The 20,054-nt window shown below is 41.3% G+C and overlaps 1 protein-coding gene across 1 annotated transcript in view; it reads right to left on the bottom strand.

Annotated features, from left to right (window-relative positions):
* Window positions 1–20,054, bottom strand: part of gfra2b (GDNF family receptor alpha 2b) — a gene marked incomplete at both ends in the record, with an annotated part of 156,029 nt that overhangs the window by 9,866 nt on the left and 126,109 nt on the right. Inside the window, 3 exons of the mRNA XM_079256998.1 lie at window positions 2,399–2,580; window positions 16,358–16,498; window positions 16,901–17,010. Of these exons, the coding sequence (XP_079113124.1) occupies window positions 2,399–2,580; window positions 16,358–16,498; window positions 16,901–17,010 (433 nt within the window). The remainder of the gene's footprint in view (window positions 1–2,398; window positions 2,581–16,357; window positions 16,499–16,900; window positions 17,011–20,054) is intronic.

Here is a 20,054-nt window from a genome sequence, read left to right as displayed (position 1 = left end):
GTATGGAAACATTCTCATTTCTTCCAGGGAAAACACTACAACCTGCAGGGTGGTAGCTCACTGGGACCGGTGTTGGAGACCCCTGATTGAGATAAACCTGCCACAAACTACAGTACTTGTTCTCACGTCAGAATGGAGTTATACATAACTTAACTTTAGATGTAGCTTAAGTTATGAGGCAAATGGGAGAACCTTTGGTTGCAACAGCATATGGAACAGCCCCTGCTGGACATCTACCCACAACTTCTCCTACAATAAAAACTGAATGTAGTTTTGGGAAGAGGCTTTGGATGAGGTTTATCCTTAAAATCTGAAAGAGAAATAATAAAATAAGAAAATAAGAAAAGAAATATCCTCAGGTGTGTTTACTGATGCTGTTAAAGAAGTCAAGTGTTTGTCAGAAGTCATTGAATCTAGCTTGTGACAGTTCTGCCAATGTTACTGGTTCTATGTGCAGAAAAATCCTGTTTGTCTGCTTCGTGCAGGCAGGGAAGTCATATTTGCTAAGTGGGTTTCATTTTTTAAACGGCACTCAGAAAAAGTTAAAAGTTGCACAGAGTTTGCCACTCAATTTTCTACGCTAAGTGAAGCTAAGCTAAGCTAAGCTAACCACAGCTCTCTGTAGAAATATGTGGCTCATTGCTCATGTCGTTTTTCTTCTTTTCGTAAACATTCCTTGGTTGTAAATTATAAATGAACTAGTTCAGTGTGTTAGGGTATTTTATAATGTATGTTTTAAATGTCTTATATAATGGGGAGCAGTTTAAACCGGCCTTTAACCCACAGTCTCACACTCTCTCTCTGAATAATAGATGTGTTCCCACTTTTGCATGATGATGCTAATGTGTGTGAAGGTGAGGAAGAGGGAAGCAAATAAATCTGTTCTGCTCTTACCGCTGGCTTCTCTGTGTTTGGATATGTTCTGCATGTTTAAAAGCCACTGCAACACAACACTTCCCAGTCTTTGCTAAATACTACACACACTTAAGCAACTGACTTCTTAACGTGAGACTGAATAGGAAAAGCTTTGTGTTTTATGTTTGTTTGATGGAGAAAAATTTGTGGATTGTTTCTAAAATGCAGACATTTTAAATCCATTTAATGTTTTCTTTAAAGTGGAACTATTATGTGCATTTTAGGCTAATTTATTTTTATTTCTGAGACCAGAAGGGCTGGGATTGATCAAGTTATTGTCCCAAATGGCTTTATTTACTTCAGACCGACCCTCTCCGTAGGCTGTCAGATCAGTCTGCGGGCAAAACGAGTGGATTGAGACTCTTCAGCATTAAGCCCCGCCTCCTGCCACTGCACTACATCGGGAGCGCGCACCGCACCTGCTTTCACCGTCATTGTAACATCTCATAAACAGAAGGATTAGGCTAATATGAACTCAATAAAAAAAACAAAATACAATGTCAACACATAGCATACAGCCCTACATGTTGGAACCTGAATCAGACCCTGAAAACGAAGTGGAAAACAGCAACCCACAGCAACGAATGCAGCAGGATGTCTCTCTTTGGTAAACTCACCAGCCATCGTTGGAAATAACTTTATCTGACGTTTTCCACCCGCCTGATGTATTTGTACATGCCCTTGTTAACCAGTAGAAGGTAACCAATCACCGAACCTTATCCCCCGGGACGTCACAAGGATTTCCAAGTAGAAAAAACTCTCTAAAACGACGCGCTTTTCGTCGCCATGGAAACCGAACGGAGAGAGTGCTGGAACTTAAACTCAAACTCAAACATGCGTTTAGGTGATAAAAAACAGTGTCGTTCACATGTCTGATGAGGATTCAACACTGTAACACTGTAGAAAGCTCAGAAAACTCCAAATACCAGAATAGCACCCCTTTAACAGACACTAATGCAAAGAAAAATGTCACTGCTTTAAATAACCAATAAAATGTCATTGATCTGGAGTTTGGGGTCCTTCCGATAAGAACAGCAGTCAAAATGAAAGGACAGTCCGTCCACTCAATGCAACAATGACGAGTTCAAAGTACTGAAGAGGACACGATCTGGTCCGCCTCCTCATCAATACCTCAGATATAAGAAATTGTTATAAAAAGATTTTCATTTGCAGGTGTCAGCAAGATGAGGACACCTGTCGGTAGAGTCATCGCCATCCTCGTCTTAGAGAAGATTCGGTCCTGTTCCAATCTGGACATAATGAAACGGTTCCTCTGATGGTCCTGAGGCTGATTTGCACCTACAAATGAAACCGTCTTTATTCTGCCAAATTCTTCAAAAAGTTTTATGACCTCAGCTTGCAGGTGGCGTTCCGGCCATCTGTGTCGCGTCAGGTTTCTGTCCTGCACTTTGCTAAACTTCAGTGAAAGAACAAAACAAGCTGACAGAAAGCTGTCGAGAATTTAATAAACATCGAAATTCACCTGCAAGTTGGCACAAGTGGAGAACATACAAGCGCTGTCCATGGGCTTGATGGCGTTCCCGTGCAGCGATGGAGCAGGTTTGGAGATGACGGGCGGCTGGGCGGAAGGGAAGGTGGCCGGCAGCTCCGTTACAGAAGCAGTTCCTCCTTCAGAGCCATAACCAAACGACAGGATGGCGTTTTCTGAAAGTAAACGTAGCGGTCAGCATGTATGGATCCAATTTGCGTCACGAATGATTTCATCACTTTGGTTTTCCAACAAAAGCAACATGATCCTGACAACTAAATTACTGTTTGTTCAGCAGGAGACGGCTTCTGCTTTTACTTCCTGTCTGCATCTTCACCACTTTCACTTTAAAAACCGTTATTAGAAAACACTTTGGAGAGTTTGGAGCCACTTTTTTGGAGAAAAAAACAAACCCTGTTTATTCATATTTCTATTCATTTATAGTCACTTATTCACTACAATAATGAACAAAACACGAACATTACAAAGAATAATAACAGGTCTCAATTTAACCTCATTCTTGTGACTTTTCAGAGATGAAGGCTGCATATTTAATGAAAACATGTCCAGATGAATCTTAAGTTATTCTGAAGTCTGTCTTCAATGAGAACAGAGCTGTTAAAAACGTGTGTTTGTGTCTCCAGAGGAACTCGGATGATTCTGGTGACCTAAAAATAATTTGGTTTTTATAAAGATTATGGAGGATTATGAAGATGCTGCGGATCTTTATATATCTTTATATTCTCTCTTCCTGCAAAAAAAACAGCGACAGAGTTTGTTAATGATGAGGTAACAGGTGGGTTTAGGTGAAAAAAGGGGAGGGGTTTATTAACCCGATGCACAGATACAGAAACTATAAACAGAAACCTGAAAAACCAAAGTAGTCATAACCCTAACTTAATGAAGTAAACTTAGCAAACAAGAAAGAAAGAAAATTCTGGTCGATCCGACCACGAAAACACAAGATGGGAAACAAACACCAAACGCATCATTTAACAAAAACCAACAATTACTCAAAAGTAATAATAAATTGAACAAAAGATTAAGTGAATAAACAACTCTTAAAGAAACTTACAAACACTCAAAGAAAATCACTGATTAATTTTCTCCCTCCTGATGGGGGCCAAATAGCACTTCCAGCTACGCCCACTTCTGGTCCCAGCTCTTACTGGGCTCCCCCCAGCACTAACCCAGCCTATTGTGCTTACAAACAGAAGTTTTCAGCTTTGCAGAATAAATGGTTAAACAAAACATTTTCAGAGCTGAAAATGTTTGTGTGTGTGTGTGTGTGTGTGTGTGTGTGTGTGTGTGTGTGTGTGTGTGTGTGTGTGTCGGGGTGTAGGGGGGTTCCAGCTAATTGATATGCACCTGACGCAGAACCTTTTACATTTCCTCTTTATCTCCTTCACAACTCCATAAACTCGTATGGATGATGAGGAATGCAGCAGTCCAAGCAAGATGCAAAACTGAGTTAAAAGTTTCATTTAGAGAGATTTCTGAAATTAAACGGCCGACATAGATGTGGGAGAATAATCATGATACTTTGTACTGTAATATTTCTGTGATCAATCACGGATTCTCTGTTCTAACCACTCATATCCTTTACTTCTGTATGGAAGCAGACACCAGCTGTGCTCAGCAGTGATTCTTTTTATTATTATTATCTCAAGATAACGAGGAACGTTTTCTTCTGATATCGGGATCATTTATCTTATCTCGAGAAAATTACGTTTGTTTTACAAAGATAACAAAATGATTATGGTGGGCTCAAATGTAAGTTACACCTGATCAAAACTGACTACAGTCACAATGTCTGTATGTAATGCCTCTTTTCCATTAGCATCAGCTTGTCTCGCCTCAACTCCTCTCAGCTTGGTCCTGTTTCTTTTCCATTACAGTTTAGTACCAGGTCTAAAATGGTTTTGTGCGAAATTGATGTGACGTCAGTTTTGTGCACGACAAGCTCTACAACAACACAGGACCTAGAGGCAATCTGCTAGTTGGTCTGTGGCTCGCCGGTTTCTGACCATAGATCTTATCCATTTGTTGGAACCACTTCCAGTCTGGTCTGTTTGATCCACTCCTACCATTGTGGTCCTTGACCTGCTGATAGTCACTTTGGAGCTTTTTCAGCCTCTGTCGACGCTGCTGAAAACTCCGTTGCTCGCCGTAGCCATTGAGTTGGAAAGCTCTTGATAGATTTTTTCATTTCGAGTCGCTCCATCTAGTTCCCTCTGTATCCTTTCCTCAGCAACCAAGAAAACAAATGTCTCCACCTCCATGTTGGACCATGGAACAGACTTTTGTTGCACCATAGCTTTTCATGTAATGTAAACAACTTGGAGTTTGAGTCGCTCTTCCTGTGATGTGATTGGCCGCGCCCCTGACCAATAGCGGCATGCAGTCTGGCGACGTCACACACAACCCGACTCAGCTCGCTTAGAACCTGGGCTGAAAAGTTATAACAAAGGTACCGGTAAACGGGTACAAACGCCTAATGGAAAACCCAACAAACTGAGCCCAGGCGAGTTAAGTTGAGACAAGCTGATACTGATGGAAAGGGCCATAATTCTGGTGACACATGCCACAGTTGACCCTTCACTAAGCCCCGCCCCCTATGGTTACTGTTGCTACGCCTAGAAAGCATTCTACTCCGCCATGATTTTCATTGACCATAACGTAAGAAAGTGAGCTTTGGAAACAAATCATCTCACTTTTCTTGTTTCTTCTCTCCAGTGTCTATCCCGCTGTCTTTTGATGGGACAATGCAAAGTCGCATTCGAATGCATATTACATCATGTTACATTTTATTACATATGCTGATATAGATGCATTCCCCATCTGCTGCATCTCAGACTTACGAAGGATCAACGATATGACAACGATGAGGATAAACAGTATCCTTTAGATTTGACAGGAAGAAGCAGTAATTCAGCTGTTTTTAAAATGGCAAATACCTATCAAATAATAAACATTTTAATTATTATAGTTCAATCTGTTTCTCTGTGTGATAAATGATGTTTTTAAAGATTATTTTAAAGGATTGCATTTTATGTCCATCATCAAGTTTAGAGGGTTGTAGAGAATATCTGACCACTTGTAACTAAACCTGCTTCACACATTCATGTTCCCATGAGGCATTCAGTGATCCTGTCTGTTGCGCTCTTTGTTTATAATTAAAAGTCTACAGAACTGAATAATGCAATCTTTACTTAGACATGTTGCAGCACCAAACTGCAGTAAGACGGCAAACATGTCACAAATTTGTTAAAATGAAGGTTCAGGTAAAACTTTGGGTGCAGGAACTCAGCCATGAATGAAAGCGAGTTGCAGATCTCTCACATACACTCCATCTTAACGTGCATGATTTCATGGTTCCAAGAAGTAAAAACATTAAGCTTCATTCTGTCCAGAAGAGGAGTGATTTCTGACAAAAACCCTAAATTTCCTGTTTTCGCAACAAACTGCCACAACACAACTGTAGAGAAAACAGCATTGCGTTGTATCTGAATAATGCATCTCGATCATCCAGTTCTAACTAGTTTGTTTTGGTACATTTGTTTGCACTGGAGATTTAAATTTCTTTGTTGCTGTATACAAAACATTGTACCCAGGAGACCCTCTGGTTTTGGACATGGGCCAAAGCAAAATAATGGAAAAAAAGATCAGAAACTCAGAAAGCAGAAGCTGAACAGTTTTGTGGAGGCTGGTGAGCATCTGAGTAGAGAAATATTAACACATGCAGTGTGGGTTGATTTCATGCAACTCCTACAAAACAAACAAACAGAAAACTTACTTTACTTTGTTTATTTGACAGGGATGGTATATATTTACATGACTGCATCAGAGTTAGCAGTGAGCTCATTTCCATCTGCAGTCTCTGGGCAGGTAAACGAGCAAAAGTGAATACAAAAGGGAGACATTAGATAACAGATAATAACAAAGTAAAACCAGATAGAAATACAACAAAACAATATAAACGTTGGTTTCCAGTCTTCCCTTGCGAATGCTCTGCTCCACACCTGCACAGTTCTACCACATCAGGTGAATTCAGGCACGCTCTAATGGAAGGAGATACAAGATGGATGTGCGCCATTCTGAACTTTGTCCAGGAGATGCAAGCCCAGTCTAAAACCAGTTATTTTATATGGTGAGTGAGGAAGCACAAACAAATCACTGTAAATAACTCCATATAGTGATACCGCTGCTTCAAGTTATTGTATCTGAGCAGATCTGACCTGCACCTGACACCTGACCTGTACTTCTTGATGTAACACCATGTCCACCTGTTTACCATTCTGCTGGTTGCCAGAAGTGGATTTTTGTTGGAGTATAAACTTGCTGACGAGTCCCAGTCCAGCTTTATTACTGTAATAAAACACTGATGCAGATGAATATGCAGAAAAGGGACTTTTGAGTCTTTTTAAAAGCTGCTCAAACTTAAGTCCAGCTGAAGAAATTATTTTAAAAGATTAATCACAAATTCTAGCTCAGGATTTATCAACCTGTATAATCTGATTTTTTATATCTGGGAATATCTACTGTAGATCATGTTAACCCGTATTAACGTCTGGGATTACCAGTCAGTTTAAAAGCTTTGATCCGATGATTGTCATTTGGGCCCGTCAGTTGTGTTTTATAGAAAGTTGTAGAGGTCTGATCAGTGTAATGCATTAGTCAAAGTGTACCAGGGATTGAACAAAGGAGATTTCAGTTTGTGAAAAGGGTCTTGATGCTTGTCTGCTCAGCTGGAGAGGGGTTATGGTATATAAGAGTTTGGAATCCACAGAAAGACTGAACAAATCACTGTTAATCTCTCAAAACTTGTCCTACAACAAAGATCACTCCATGCCGGGTGTGTAATGGTCTTTGGGGGGACAAAAGAACCCAGAGTTACTTTTTGTTGAGTCATGAAATGGATAAAACTGGTATCGGAACAGCTTCCTCTCTGAGAGGAAAGTTTTCCTATGCATAAATTTCTTTGGCTAATTTCCTGCTCTCTGATGGACAGGCAGTTGGTGTAAGGTGTAGTCTGCCTCTCACCATTTCTGTGTGTATAGACAATGGATGGATCTTAGAAGATTTTGTGCATCGGAGGCCAAAAAATTGAGGAATGAGAAGTAAGAAAATCTACAAGTTACTAAAGTTCAAAGGCAGATAGATCATCAAGCTGCAGCTTCTTGTCCAAGCAAAGCTTCTAGTTGCTTGTTAGAACAAGGACTGATACGCTTGCATTGGAGATTGGTGTAATATGTAAAAAGGATGAGGTAGAATGGAGGTTCAGAGTTAACTTGCTTCTCATGAAACTCTGGAGTTGTTACACAGGTGGAAAAGACCTACTTCTATGTGCGTTCTTATATTAAGCTAACAATGTGGCATGAGAGTCTGCCATTGTGATGGACTAGCGTGATAATAGGGTTCAAAAGTATAAACAATTCTAGTTATAATACTACAAAGAAGAATAGATAAGCTGTGCACTTAAACCATTATTCATTTATCCCCATTTATGCACTGGTGGTGCTAAGCTAGCTTTGTACATACAGGTGCTATAGAGAAGACAACATGGCCGCCAGTCGGCGCCAATGACCTCTCCTATAAAACTACAAGCACTGAGTCATATAAACTACAACATGACAAGTCTAAATTTTGGAACATTGTTAGTTCATCCAGTATAACGCTGTGCTACTTGTAGCTAACTAGGAGCTGCCTCTGATTCCAAAATGTTTCAGTGGTTTGTAAGACGTTTGCCAGGATAAATCTGGCTTGTTGGGTTTATGTGTGTGTCCCTCACTGAAAATCAGCTTAAGGCTCACTTCTGTTATTTATGTAAATTTGTAGAGCTCTTTAAAATGTTTTCAAACATCATTGCCTATTATGTTGGCTAGAAGAGTAATACGTCGTATTTAGCTTCAAAATAAGATTTAGTTTCAATAAAATAGTTTAAACTCTACAAGGGGATCCAGGCTTCCCTTAACCATACAATGAAACCCGACTTTCTGCACTAGAACAGCAATAGAGTTAAAGATAGAGTTAAATAGAGTTGAAACTAAAAATTGCATCACTGACAGAGAGTCAAAGTGAAAACCTACCTCTTTGTATCTTTAGCTTAATCTCTCAGTGCAGTTTTTTTTTTTTTTTTTTTTTGTCTTGTCCAGCATTTAGGCAAGCAGAATGATGGTCTGGATGCTGTGTTCTGCTGAGCAAATTTTCTCTGCCAGGGGAAGCTTTATAGATATAATGATCCCCTTGACTTTCTGAATTTTTATTTTATTTCTATGTTTATTTTGTATTGTTGTTTGAATTGTAGAGTTTGTACTGCTGGACCAGAGAGGACAGACAAAAGACAGAAAGAGAAAGGAGAAGAAACACCTCATAAGAAAAGGGAAAGAGATAAAGGGAGAGAAAAGGGAGAGAAAAAAACAACAACTAAAAAATAACCCAAAAACAAAAAGAAAGAAAACAACCTACAGATGTATACATACACACATACAGGCACACACATACATATACACACATACACACGCATACATACACATACATATACACACACGTATACACACATAATATATATATATACACATATATATATACATATGTACACATATACATATACACATACATACATATACACACACACCTCTATGCACACACATACACACACATACATACGTACAAACATATACGCACTTGCCAGTATTAACACATATACATACACATACAAGCCAACTTTAGATCATAGTAACTAAACTATGAATCTAAAAAGTTAAATATAAATGAGAAACAAACAGAAATGAGAAAACTAGCTGCTGTTAGTGAATAAAACTGCAGACGACTCGGTGACTGTGTCACATGCAGAACATGCAGAGTGGAACGTGTTCCGGAAAAGGTGATCATGCCAGTGTGACCCTTCCCACACAAAGGCAAGAGGCACGCCAGGAGTACCCCCGAGACCAGGGCCATCGGCAGCCATCCCCAGGCGCAGACCCCAACCGCCCCACCCCGGAGCCAGCCATGCACCCACCCAGGAGGAGGCAGAGGGGGGTCCCAGCCAGAGCCCCCCGCAGTCAGGGGGAACAGGCCCCAGCAGGCCCGGACCAGCGAGGACCGGCCCCGCCGGGCACCGGCCACCCAGGGCAGACAGAGCGCGGGCCCCACGGCCCCAAGAGCCCAGAAGCAACCCCCCACCCCCGCAGGCAGAGGGCCCAGCCCACACCGACGGAGGGCCGGGATCCCCAGACCGCCACCGAGCGGCAGCCAGGCCGCACCCCAGTGCAGTTTTTTTTAAGTCTCAGTACAAATGTTATTACCAATGTGCCTGTTTTAAAGTCAAGTTTTATTTTTCAAAGCCAAAATCTTTTTATTAAACTTATTTGTAGCACCAACCGTGCTTTACGTTTGCATGGTTGTCCACTAGAGGGCAGAGTAGAGTTTATAGTTCACTTTAGTGTTCAGGCATCATATATATATATATATATATATATATATATATATATATGTATATATATATATATATATGTATATATATATATATATATATATATATATATATATATATATATATATATATATATATATATATATATATATATATATATATACACCACAGCAAACACAAAGGCAGTGGTGGAGCTTTGGATTGTGCATAATCTCAGACAGAGGCAGTGCAGTTGGCCTCTGTTGTTTGTCTTAAATAGCTGCTCTAAATCTAAATTTTTTTATGTCCATCTTCCTCAGATTTACAAGAATTACGACTGACAAGCTAAACGCCATTCAAATGAAACACCTGCAAATGGCAAAAGTACTTTGCTAAAATTTTAGTCGTGTTATTTTGCAAAAACCTGTAATGGAAACAGAGCTACTGGTAGCATGTGAACTATACTGTGTAACAGAGTGGTGCTGTACTGGTGGATGCTCTACATGCTCTGTATGGCTCAGCAGTCTTAAGCTCCCTCTAAATAGACCATACATGAAATGAACAAATGGGAAGGACTGAAGGCTTCAACCGTTTGCATATTTAAATTTGAGCATAATTGAGCGTAAAAGAAGTGCTCATCCTTGTAGCCGACTGACAGAACTGATCTGTCAAGAAGTCTTTTGTGTCGCTGGTGTTGATGTTTCTGTCCCAGCGGATGGAGTTCAGTCATTGTCCAGGAAAAAATCCAGATATGTGTAGTTCCTCCCTACCTCTTCTACCTCCTCCTCTAGGATGGAAACAGCATTCTATTTTTATTTATCTCCTTTCCTCTTGAGGTGACAGTTGTGTTGCAAACTCAAACTAATGTGTTAGGAGCGAAGTCCTGTTCATGCAGCACATTGACGTGCTTCCTCTGCGCTCATGAATGTGAATGTATGCATTAACAGCGAGCCTGAAGAGGAGAAGCGGCGTGTTTGATGGGAGGTGCAGAGGTGATGCTGTAGCTGGGTCAGTGTTATTTAAAGAAAGTATCTTGGGATCTTTCACACATTGTCTCACAGTTCTGTTTTCCCTCCTCCGCCTGACCTTTCTTCTCCATTATCTGCCTCGCTCCTTTCTTTCCACCTTATGAGGAGCAAAGCTAACACTTTCAGCATTGCAAGCCATGTGAGGATGCTCCAGAAAAATAGACATACGTTTACACAAATATTTATATGTTTTCCTGTCTTTTTACAGTTTAAAATCTAGCAGAAGTTAACCTGAAACACATTTCTTAAAGGGGTGCTATTCTGGTATTTGGAGTTTTCTGAGCTTTCTACAGTGTTACAGTGTTGAATCCTCATCAGACATGTGAACGGCACTGTTTTTTATCACCTAAACGCATGTTTGAGTTTGAGTTTCAGCACTCTCTCCGTTCGGTTTCCATGGCGACGAAAAATGTGTCGTTTTAGAGAGTTTTTTCTACTTGGAAATCCTTGTGACGTCCCAGGGGATAAGGTTCGGTGATTGGTTACCTTCTACTGGTTAACAAGGGCATGTACAAATACATCAGGCGGGTGGAAAACGTGGGATAAAGTTATTTCCAACGATGGCTGGTGAGTTTACCAAAGAGAGACATCCTGCTGCATTCCTTGCTGTGGGTTGCTGTTTTCCACTTCGTTTCCAGGCTCTGATTCAGGTTCCAACATGTAGGGCTGTATGCTATGTGTTGACATGGTATTTTGTTTTTTTTATTGAGTTCATATGAGCCTAATCCTTCTGTTTATGAGATGTTACAATGACGGCGAAAGCAGGTGCGTTGCGCGCTCCCGATGTAGTGCAGTGGCGGGGGGCGGGGCTTAATGCGGAAGAGTCTCAATCCACTCGTTTTGCCCGCAGGCTGATCTGACAGCCTACGGAGAGGGTCGGTCTGAAGTAAATAAAGCCATTTGGGACAATAACTCGATCAATCCCAGCCCTTCTGGTCTCAGAAATAAAAATAAATTAGCCTAAAATGCACATAATAGTTCCACTTTAAAGAACTGTGAGTCATTTCCAAGTAAATTGTCACGTTGTTGATTGAAAAGTGATTATCTACTTGAGTTTGACTTCCAGTATGAATGTGATTCCATCAGTAAACAGAACAACAGCTCAATTAATCAAGCAAAGCACAATCCTTAATCGTTAGACACAGTTTGAAAACAAAGCATTTATTGGATTTACTGTGATTTTTAAGTTATTGCAAACCAAAGAAATTTTATGCTTTCATGTCAGACCTCTAAATCAATAAAAAATAAGATTGAAGGGACAATTAAAGGTTTTTAATGATGTAAGAAATAATAATATCTGAAATGAATGATGCCAGCAGGTGATTTCAATCAAGGTTTGATTAAAAATTTACAAACTTCACTGTGCAACAAAAGAAGTGTTGATTCTGTGGACTCGGAGGAATCTGGGACGGACCGTCAAACATAGAACCATGCCATCACACTCCAATAAAAAAAACCAAAAAATTAAATAGTTGATGAATCTCAATCAGTCACAGTTTAATTCCATGACAATATTTGCCCCTAAAAGCAGTGTTTCTTAATTCAAATGGATTTTAATCTGAATGAAATAATAGAAAAGACATTAATGTTGTAAACTCTTCTTCATGCGGGTCTTGTTTTCTCTTTTGTTAAATACCAGTGCAGCGCCACCTTTGGTGGGAATGGGGATATATTATTCTAATGGTTTGGCGTGTTTGACCAAAGTGCAGCGTGAATGTTATGTCAGTCCGCATGGATACACCCCCTTACAACTGAGCCGGGTCCCCAATCGGGCCGAGTCTCGCAGTGTTTTATGGCTGGAGTATGCCGCAATGCGGCAAAGACGTCATCGTCCCGTGACTAACGGATGTTCAGAATAAATACACCGTAGTATTATGTTTTTCTATGTTCATCTGTGGAAATATGTATGGGGTTAGGTTCATGAACTTTGTTGATATGGTTTCTTTGGGTGGTCAATATATTGTTGGGAAATTTGGGGGAAAATCCCATTTATTTGTAGTAATGGGAAGTTCATGGGAAGGGGCGGGGCATTGTGTTTTTAAGACGCTCATTCAGAGCGGACCGGGGCAGAGTGTGAGGAGTTAATCGGAGAAACTTGGTGTGAGTAATAAAAAACGGAGTGTTGATGGTTTGCAGAGCGGGCAGCCATTATAAATACAAACTTGTAAATTGTGTAAATAGCTGGCTGGTCACTGTAAATATTACTGCACTGTGGAGATTGATGCGCACAATAAAACCCACATCAGAAAAGGAGCCACGACTTCGCCACATCATTGTACAGCGAACAGAGCCCCGTCACAGTTGGTATCAGAAGTGGGATGGCAAGTTGAGGTCGGAGGATGGTTCGGCCTCTGAGGAGGACGGGGCTGCGATCGCAGGTGAGGGACGGCCTAGAGCAGGCAGCCGCAGCAGCGGGGAGAGAGGACACGGATTGGAGAACTGAGGCATCTTCGGAGGAGGAGGAGATCGCCATGCAGCCGATTTCGGGGACGTCAGAATGTAACACGGACCTTGTTACCCTGATGAGGACCTTCTTGGATACCCAGAAGAGGAGGGAGATGATGTGACAAAGCTGCCTTGTCACTGACACCCACACCCCCAACCACCTACCTGACTGTGTTCCGGGTCGTCAGGCCCAGCAAATCTCTTGCAGTCCCACGTAGCCGCTTTAGTTCGGTTATGCCACCTGTCAGGTAGCAAAACCAATAGGTGTGCACCCCTATTAGTCTGCTACCTGACAGGTGGCATAACCGAACTAAAGCGGCTACGTGGGACTGCAAGAGATTTGCTGGGCCTGACGACCCGGAACACAGTCAGGTAGGTGGTTGGGGGTGTGGCTGTCAGTGACAAGGCAGCTTTGTCACACTACCCTTATGTGAATGTAACCTTGCTGCTGCAGGTTTTAGATGTTTAATAGCTCTAATATCTTTTAAGTTCTTGACAACCCCGATAAAGGCATGTTTATCTTAGACAGACCTGTTGCACCATGGAAACATCTAAAACTTGCAGTATCCCGGCCCTGGAGGGTTGGGTCTGTGATGGGTCTGTGACGGTGTGGGGTTGTATCGGATCTCTGTGATGGCAGCACTGATGCAGAAAAGCTCTCTGAGACGTAACAGCAACATGATCCTTCATCTTTTCCAGGGATATCAGTGCTTTTTTTCCAACAAGATCATATGAAATAGCATTCTGCAAACAGTTCCAAGACACGGCTACATATTTGTACTGGACTGGTCCACAGCCCTGACCTGAAGCCAACACAACATGTTGGAGAATTTAAAAACAATAACATCCTCTCCTGTTGCAGACATTACTACATGCTTGCAAGAATCATGTGAGAAAATAACACCTGGAACTCTTCATCACTTTATATCCTCAAACATCCTAAATGTCGAGTGTAGGAGTGTTAATATGTGATTAAAGTTTTAACATCCCAGCTTCTGGGAAGGAAATGTTCCAGGTTCGAAATGCCATAAAAAAAAAAAAAAAAAAAAAAAAAGGTGCATTCACGTGTAAGCAGATAAAGTCAAAAACAGAAATGGTGCTAAATTATTCTGATTTGGGGTTTAATTACAATCAATGTTCATGTGATCAGTAAAACAAAACAAAAGAAGTCCCATTTCCCTCCCTGTGTCTCTGAACTGAACCAGAAGTTGGAAGAAGCAATTAAATGATCAGTTCTTCGCAGAAGACCGGGGCTGAGAGGCAATTACTATTTTAATTGCAATCAGATTGATGATTTCATGTAGATTATTATATATAGATATATGACTCGTGGTTCATGCAGATGATACTGTGATTATTTCTCCCCTTTAATAACATCAGTTGGTGTTTTATTACACATGATTAGAAAGCCTGAACAGTCACCTTTACAACGACGTTTAACTGTAAAGATCACGCTTCTGTGGATTGAGAAACATATGAAACACTCTGTAGTATCTTCCTGCTGGTGTCCACGCCTGTGAGATTAAATTGCAGCTGTGTCTGTCAGTCAGATGTATCTCTGATACCTGATCGGTGCCCAGCTGACGGACAGACAGACTGGAGATTCTGAAGTCACCACTGATCCCAGAATCTTCAGAATCACTTTAAAAATATCCAACATGTTATTTACTTATTTTAATTATTACTGTGGAAAAACACCGTTGTCCACTGAAAGTCAGAAACAGACGAAATACCACAACGATTGGTAGGATGCAAGAAAATCCTGGTATATCGGAATATCACAATATTTATGATATATCGATTTTCTAAATCACTATCGACTTTTTTTTTTTTTTTTAAATGTACAGCAGATCTTCACTGATGACGCAGATTTTAATTTCTTTATTCCTCAGGTAGAAAAAGAACAAATGCTTTTATTTGTTCTGTATTGATCCTACCGTCCTTCTTCAGAAAGATTGTATCACACATGCAGCTTTGAGCGCTTACAATGCCAGTGCCAGCATTTTAACATTATAGTGAAGAAAAATCCCAATATATCGTATTCTTTCCCCTGTACTGTGATACACACCAGATTCCTCCCAATACACACCTCTGGTATACAACCGTCCATAGCTGGGACATTGATTCCAATCAAATGTTTAACATAACATCAAATAGTGTCGTTAAAGAGGAGAAATAATCTAACAAACTGAAATTTCTATATTTTTTTCTAAGTTTAAGAGATTTCAGATGTAACTGAGCTCCTTTACAAATTAAATAAAAAAGAAAAACCATTTTCATCTCCTGGAGGGAAATTATAATAACAGCCAACTACAGCATCACTGGCAAAGTTTCCTCCTTTAAAGACACAAAGCAGCAGAAAAGCTGGGAGGCAGAGTGTGTGGGTGGGAGGAGGGGTGTACAGGAGAGGCAGCCGCTTCTTTTTCAGCTTTTCTGCTTCATGTTTCTGGGAAACTTAAAACATCCATATATTTTATTTAACAGTAAACAGCTTGATTAAGTGATTAGATGATACCCAGAAAATATTAAGAAAAAAAAGTATTAATTATGTTTCTTTCTTGCCTGTGCAAACTAAAATAATCCATCATTGTATAAATAAAGCAATAAATGTTCAATATAAAAGTAGAAAATGTTCTTAGATCTTTACTTTACTCCTACTTTTAATGAAAAGAAAGTAAAAATAATGAAACCAGTTCAGCCACTGTCAACAGGAAATCATTAAAGTTTCATCCCAAGTACATAATGTGAAGATTTCAAAGAAAATTTAAGTAAATAATTAGACAATAAACTGAGTTTTTCTGGCATTTTTATGCGACATATGACTGAAAAATGAATGACAGATTACAGCTGAGGGAACTGGTCACTTGATTGACACCAAATTCATTTTATTTATCAATCATTGTTGCTTTGCTGAAAAATAATCTTCAGACGTCATTTTAAAGAGAATGATAATTAACTGGAGCAGAGCGTTATCCTCAACTCGCTCTCGGCCTTTAAACAATGAATTCCTCTGATCTTCCAGGTGTTGTGTGTAAATGCAGAGCAGATAAGTCAGGCGGGACTTACTCAGGCAGGTGTTGTGGGTGAAGTCGCGGTGAAAGGCGTCACACTGGTGCTCCTGATGGCCGGTGCCTCTGCAGGTGCACCACAGGCTGATGGTGATGTTGGCCGGACTGTTGTCGCTGTAGTTCGGCGTTACGTCCGAACCTGAGACGACGCAGGGAGAGACGGAGAGAGGGAAGAAGAATTAGGAGGAAGATTGTCCAGGAAAAAAGGAGTTTTTGCTCATTAAGAATTGAATCACTGGACGATTTCCAGAACAGAAATGAGTCACATGATGAGCTGCTTTTTCTTTTGTACAAACTCAAGTGAAAAATTTAAATTTTGGTAAACAGGGATTGGGAAATACTTGCCCTCAATCCATGAACTTGGTTACTTTAGTATACATTTGCACACCTGAGGAGCTGTTTTGTCTGTGTACAGGCTAAAACCAGAGGTAAATTTTCTTATGTTTAAACCTGAGCAGCGAAAATCATCTGTCTGAATGATTACTGACTAATCTACCAATCAGATTACCGTCCATATGTACGAGCCGTGTGTCAGACGTACCGATGAGGCCGACGTAGGACATGAGGCAGCCGTGGTAGTTGTCATGAGGGCAGCTGGTGACCGTGTTAGACGTCATCTGGCAGTTCATGTGGAAATCGGCGAGCCGAGACCTGCAGCAACACAACACAAAGTCCCGTCAGCGCATCATAGCAAAACCAGGCGGCCTGGGGGGGGGGGGGGGGGGGGGGGGGGGGGGGAAGAACAGGGTGGACCAGCTGGTTTTTCTAACCAAACTTAGCAAGCTTCCTGCAACTTCAGGGAAGTTTCACAAACTCTCATCATTCTGTGCTCGATGAACACATTTATTAATTTACATGGCGTAAAAGTACACATTTTATTCATACAACACTTTACAAGATGCTTTACATAGAAACAGGTAGTAAAATAAAACAACAGAAATCCCACTCCTCTCCTCTTATCGCATGCAGGTGAAGTGACACCCGTGCACAAACTTCCTACAGAATCACGGTTTGTGTCCCCTTTGTTTGTCTCTCGGGTAGAAACTCGCCGGAGCACTTCTGCTGTAAGAATGAACTGGCAGCGTTTTCTTTTAGCAGCTGTTTTTCTTTATGCAGCACTTTTCTGTTTTTGCAGCATGTTTTTCTTCTTTTGCATTACATTTTTGGATTTGCGGCCATCTTCTATACATGCAGCGTTTCCCGCTTGCATATCTATTCTTAAATGCATCTGTTTTTCTACATGAAGCGTGTTTGCACCCGTCGGCCACCATAAAAATGCATTTTATTCATACAGCACTTTACAGGTAGTAAAATAAAACAACAGAAAAAAGTCATTTTCCTCCGTTTCCTTGCGGGCCTCCTGTGGTGGTCCCATTGCAGAGTTTTGGTAGCCATGCTTACATTACGGCCTTGTCCACACGAAGCAGGAATCTGAAAAAACGAACATATTTTTCTCTGCTTTGGCCTGCCATCCATATGAAAATGCATATTTATAAAATCCAAAGCGATTAAAAAAAGAAAACCTCCAACCAAAGTGAAGATGTGTGAAAACATCTAGATGTGGACATATATACCTGGGGTTTTAGGTTTTGAAACGTCACCGTCTGCAACCAAAATACCACGATGTCACATGTGCAACCATTGTTCAACAACATGGACGTCCTCAGAACTGTTGGCGTTATCCACTGTCCAGACGCTTTGTGTCTGTTTTTACACTGCTTTGAGTACCACAACACAGAGACAACCAAAGGCGAAGGACGAGACTGAAGACACTTATTTTCTGCCACCTAACCATATCATGTTAAAGGCATGTTTCATGCTTTGTGGAAGTGATGTCGTGTGACAGAAGGTCATTCTGATTGGTCAGGATTAGAGGTTCTACTGCAGCTCAAAGGTTTGATGTGTTTATGAATGTGCTTATGTGACGGGGTTCTCTGTTGGGACTTGGTTTGAGGCGGTTTATTGATCTCCTGGTAAATCCACCAATGTGCAGCAATATTTACAGTGACAGCATATGTACAATATGTACAATATTTACACTGTTCTGGTATCCACTATATCTCCAGCTCTAAAAACATACTCTGTTACTTTCTACACTCTGTACTCCTCACTCTCCACACAAACAACTCCAAAATGTGTGTCTTGTCAATACAAAGCCCCGTCCCCAACAGGAACTCCCCAATTACCACCAATAACTGTGTTTTCCCATGTCCCCACAGCAATCCATAAATAAGACACATTTGTATCCACATTAACGTTTCCCACAGTTTAAACATACAGAAAACAATCAGAATATTCTCGTGCAGTGTGGCGTTTTGTGCGTCACGGGATGGTGACGTCACAGCCACATTGTGACATACAGTACCCCAGCCATACACTACTCACAAAAAAGTTAGGGATATTCAGCTTTCAGGTGAAATTTATGGAAAATGCAATATGTTCGTGCTACAGTGATATAATATCATAAAAGTAAGACATTTAAGTAGAAGGATGCACTACTGATTTCCTCATCTCAAAAAATTCATTCAACACAAAAGGTAACAACAATGGTAGTTACACCACAACAAAAAATTTGAACGTCTCAATATCTCGTCATGTGCCCTTGAGCATCAATTACAGCTTGACAACGACGTCTCATGCTGTTCACAAGGCAACTTATTGCCTGCTGAGGCATGGCATCCCACTCTTCTTGAAGGGCAGCCCTCAGGTCATTGAGGTTCTGGGGTGCAGGGTTTCGAGCCTCTACACGACGGCTCAGCTGATCCCACAGGTTTTCAATGGGATTCAGGTCTGGAGAGAGTGCAGGCCATTCCATTTGAGGTACACCAGTCTCCAACAGCCATTCCCTGATGATGCGGCCTCGATGAGCAGGAGCATTGTCGTCCGTGAAGATGAAATTAGGCCTGTGCTGTTCATGTAGGGGCACAATCACTGGATTAATGATGTTATTCAGGTAGTATGGGCTTGTCACTGTACCATTCACAAAGTGTAGGGCAGTTCTGTACCAAGTGGACACCCCTGCCCACACTGTAACACCGCCACCACCAAGAGCTGGCCTGGTGACAACAGTGGCTGATGCATAGCGCTCTCCCTGACGTCTCCAACATCATTTCTGCTCAGTGTGAATCGACTTTCATCAGAGAACAGCACTGAGGCCCACTGGTTCCTCGTCCAGCGTAAATGCTCCCTGGCCCATGCAAGACGATGATGCCTGTGCCTGGTGGTGTGGTCAGGTACCCGTGCAGGTCGTCTAGCACGCAGACCACGCTGATGGAAACGGTTTGGAATGGTCTGACGTGACACTTGGGTGCCTCTCACCTCTCTTAAACGTGCCTGGAGTTGAGTGGCATTCATCATCCGGTTTCTCAGGGCAGTGTTCACAATGTAGCGGTCATCAGCACGGGATGTGGCCAAAGGACGTCCACTTCTAGGCCTTTCTGTGACTCTTCCAGTCTCTCGCTATCTCTGTTGCAACCTGCTGATGACACTCTGTGACACTCCAAGCTCAGTGGCCACTTCTGTCTGAGAACGTCCTGTTTGAAGCATCGCAATGGCAAGGGACTGTTGTTCCATTGTTAGGCGTCGTCTTGGTCTCATGATGTCAAAATGTGAACAGCATGATGAGGACAACTGTTTAAACACCAGCTCTAATTGAACCTGGACATTTATTGGTCAATTCAAGGATCACACACCTG

Source organism: Telmatherina bonti (assembly GCF_933228915.1).
Source record: "Telmatherina bonti genome assembly, chromosome: 17".
Classification (NCBI taxonomy): domain Eukaryota; kingdom Metazoa; phylum Chordata; class Actinopteri; order Atheriniformes; family Telmatherinidae; genus Telmatherina; species Telmatherina bonti.
The sequence above is the reverse complement of the archived record's forward strand: the minus strand, read 5'-3'. Positions and strand labels throughout refer to the sequence as shown.